This window comes from Myotis brandtii, unplaced genomic scaffold (genome assembly GCF_000412655.1).
Source record: "Myotis brandtii unplaced genomic scaffold, ASM41265v1 scaffold486, whole genome shotgun sequence".
Taxonomy (NCBI): Eukaryota; Metazoa; Chordata; class Mammalia; order Chiroptera; family Vespertilionidae; genus Myotis; species Myotis brandtii.
In genome coordinates this window covers 1,186,322-1,189,852 of record NW_005368569.1, presented here as the reverse complement: position 1 = coordinate 1,189,852, position 3,531 = coordinate 1,186,322, and the positions used below count along the sequence as shown (strand labels likewise).

Genomic DNA, 3,531 nt, shown 5'->3' with positions numbered 1-3,531 from the left:
TCCCCCCTGCCAGCCCCTCCCTGCCGCTGTCCATGGTGCTGAGCGCGGCCCCGAGCGAGCGGCGCGTCATGCGCGTGCTGGGAGAAGGGGAAGCGGGAGGGGGGCGCGCGAGTGGAGACAGTGTCCAGGCCCTGTTCTGCTCAGGTCCTGCTCCATGCTGACTGACCACAGCAGACCCCAACGTTGCAGGGTGCACGGGGGTCCTGGCCTGGTCCAGGCAAGGGTGAGTTTCCAGGACAACAGGGCTGAATGACTGTGTCCAGGTGTTCAGGTCTAATGGAGCTTCAGCCCAACTGAGTAACTCCCCTTCCCCCAGGCCCTGACTTACTGTGAGTGGAGGGAACCAGGTGCAGACAGGGGCTGGACTCAGGCCATTTCTGTGGAGGACTGTCGTTCTGTTGGGGAGGGCACAAACTAGGCCTGGGGCAAGTGAGCCTCCCCACCTTCCACACTCCAGAACAAGATGGGAGGATCTAGGGTTCCAGGCCCAGAGTTATGGCAGCACCTACCTTCCGCTCCTCTTCATCCTCCCTTTCCTTCTCCTCAGGGAAGAAAAGGTCTTCCAATTTCCCAGGCCCAAAGGGGGTGGGCTGGCCTTCTTCCAGGGCCAGTGTGGCAGAGGGCATTGCCACTGTTGTCTGCTGAGCCAGACTCTCCACCTGCAATACCAGGCACCCCGAGATGGGTAGGTAGGGCCCCAGCCATAGTCCCATAAGTACCTAGGGAACCCTAAAATATCCCTGGGTTTTATGACCCCAGAAGACATTAGAGAGTCCCTACCAGGCAGTGTGTGTGTATGTGTGTAAGCGCAGTTTCCCCTCACCAGCCGATCCTGTGCTGCACTCAGACCCTCCAGAGCTTGAGCCACAATGCTCTCTGCTAAGGACCCCGTGACTGACAGCCGCATGTCCCTGAGGGCAAGAAAGGGTAAGGATCAGTGTGCTGTCTCTGCCCAGCCCAGCCCAGCCCAGCCCCATCCAGCCTACCTGAGTCTAGTGAAGGCATCTTGCAGCAGGTGCTCTGGGAGCAGCTCTGGGAGGCCCCTTGAGCCCACCAGGACCCCCTCTAGCTGCTCCCTCCACCTGGGTCCCTGCAGCATCTGTGGGCAGAGGCTCCTTGTTGTGTCCAGTGTGGCCTGAGTGAAGTCCTGGGCAAAGGTCAGAGCATGGTGAGGGTGTGACTAGGGCCTAGACTGGATGGCTTGAGGCTCTGACCCCCACAGAAAATTAACTCAGGGAATATTAACCCAGTCAAACCTATGGGGTGGGGTCAAGCCTACACATGGAGGTGGGGCTCTGGCAAGGGTACCATCTCACCTGAATGTCCTGGCGGCAGACCTCGCCCACCTGCCCCAGGAGGCCCTCCAGCTTTTGCCGCAGCTGCCACTGATGGCTTGGGGAGCTTCCTGCCTCATATAGAATGGGGAGAATCTGGAGACCAAAGAGGAACAGGAGTTTCAAGGTGACACCTAACGAAGAGGAGAAGGGTGCTCATAATGGGAGGGTGTGCTCACACTGAGAGAGAAGTTGGCATTTTGGATGGCATCCTCGGCCTGGTGCACAGCGGCTTCACCCTGAGGCCCAGCACCACAGCCCAGCAGCTCCACAAGCTCCTGCACCGACTGGCAAAGTTCATTCACTTCCTGAGGAGCATCAAGAATCAGTCTCAGTCTGGTCCCCTTCCAGTCCCCCAAACCCTGACTGCCTCCTTCCCAGGGTCCCCAACAGGGTGTGAGGTCCTGAAGCCAATACCACCAGGCCCAGCCTATCTGTTCAAGGAGGGAGAGCAGTGCCTCCTTTGGTTCATTGCAGGGACCTTATATATACTTCCTAAGTGTACAGAATAGAAAGAAAGGAGCGGTTAGTCATGTCTGTGTTTTAGAAGCTCAGTTTGTTCACTACCCACCTGGAAAATAGCCTGAGAGGTGGGAAGAAAGGGGAGTGAGGCACCATAGAGGAAGAACTAGGGAGGGGGGCAAGGGAGAGCTAGGATGGGGGTGAAGAGGTCTATGCAGGCTCCAACGTGGGCAGGAGAGGCCCGGTTCAAACCTCTGTCCACAGTACTTCATGGGTGTGGGCACCAGGGAGACAGGGCCCAGGGTAGAGAGAAGAGTTTGTGGGAGATAATGCGATCACTTGAAAATATACAGAGTGGGAAGCCCCTGTAGGATGGTTGGGTCAAGGTGCCTGGGCTCTGGAGCTTGGGGGAGCAGTGGGATTTGGGAATGGAGAGGTGGGAACATTTCTCACAAAGGGAAGGTAGCGGAGGGAGATGAAGCCAGAAGAAAGGTCACTGGGTTGGCCACAACAGGTCAGTGAAGAGGGGAAGGGAGACCTGTAAATGGGAAGTCACATGTGGGACTACAATGGGCGGGGAATTGAGGGAAGATTTTAAACACCTCCCATCTTTAACAGGAGAGCCTAATTAAATGCTTTAAAAAGGCTGCCAGTGTGTGTGTGTGTGGGGGGGGGGAATTAAGGACACGTGTAATACCTTAATCAAGAAAGAAAGAAAAAATAAAAAGGCTTCCAGTGGTATTATTTGGGGGAACTACTTCAGGAATGATTGGTTCCTCTCCAGACCAAGGAGAGGGAATTGTCTGGAACAATGGACTTTAGACACCCAGCCCCCAGAAAGCCAGCCCTTCAGACCGATGGAGGCTCCCAGGTGCCACAGCTCTCCCCATCTCTCTGTCTTCTGTTTGTACTCAAGGTTTAGGGAGGGGACACTGACCTGCTCAGAGGGATTAGAGACCCGACCTAGTGGCTGCTGGCATGAGGTGCTGACAGGAGAGGCCTGGTCTGTGTGGTTGTTCCTCAAGAGACAGGCTTGGATCTAGGAACAAGGGATGTTGGTAAGTGGTGGGGAGGAGGGCCACCGCGGAGAGCAGAGCAGCAGGGAAGGGACCCCCCCACACCTGATGCACTGCACGTGCTGTCATTTCCGGGCGGCTTCGCTGCGCCTGGGCCACGTCGGTCAGTGGCAGAGGCATGGCCTTCAGGCTTCGGTTCTGCTCCAGAGCCTGAGCCACGTCCAGCAGGCCCAGAGCAGATGTGTGATTCCGGTCCCAGACCACAGACCTGGGCCGGGAGGGGCGGGGCTTCAGCCGGGGGCGGAGCTCCTTCAGGCCACACCCAACCAACGGACCCAGTTCATCCCCCTCCATTCAGCCCCACCCCTTAGCCCAGCAAACTCCTCCAGGCCACGCCCTCCTCCCCATTGGCCCCACCCCTCTGACCCCGCCCACCGGAGTCGGGTGTTAACTCGTAGCGCCTTGGCCAGCATCTTGGCACCCGTGTCTCCCATGGCGTTGCCGCTGATATCCAGGGCTGTCAGGTTAGGATTGGTGGCCAGGGCCCGAAGTAGAACGCTGGCGCCCAACTTCAGCCTCGACTCGGCCACAGACAGAGACTGCAGCGGCTGGGTTAAGAGAAAGCCATTTGTCACTCAGGGGTCAGCAAGGAGGGCAGGTCACAAGGTCTGAGGGAGCAGGAGTGGGGGGGGGGGGGGAACAGGGGGCCCTTGCCTGGG

At 58.0% G+C, this 3,531-nt stretch overlaps 1 protein-coding gene across 1 annotated transcript in view; it reads right to left on the bottom strand.

The window, feature by feature from the left end:
- Positions 1 to 3,531, bottom strand: part of RLTPR (RGD motif, leucine rich repeats, tropomodulin domain and proline-rich containing) — a 12,343-nt gene that overhangs the window by 4,444 nt on the left and 4,368 nt on the right. The window contains 9 exon segments of the mRNA XM_014547802.1: positions 295 to 395; positions 510 to 659; positions 824 to 911; positions 987 to 1,147; positions 1,317 to 1,430; positions 1,514 to 1,642; positions 2,734 to 2,835; positions 2,918 to 3,080; positions 3,248 to 3,480. Coding sequence (XP_014403288.1) covers positions 295 to 395; positions 510 to 659; positions 824 to 911; positions 987 to 1,147; positions 1,317 to 1,430; positions 1,514 to 1,642; positions 2,734 to 2,835; positions 2,918 to 3,080; positions 3,248 to 3,480 — 1,241 coding nt within the window.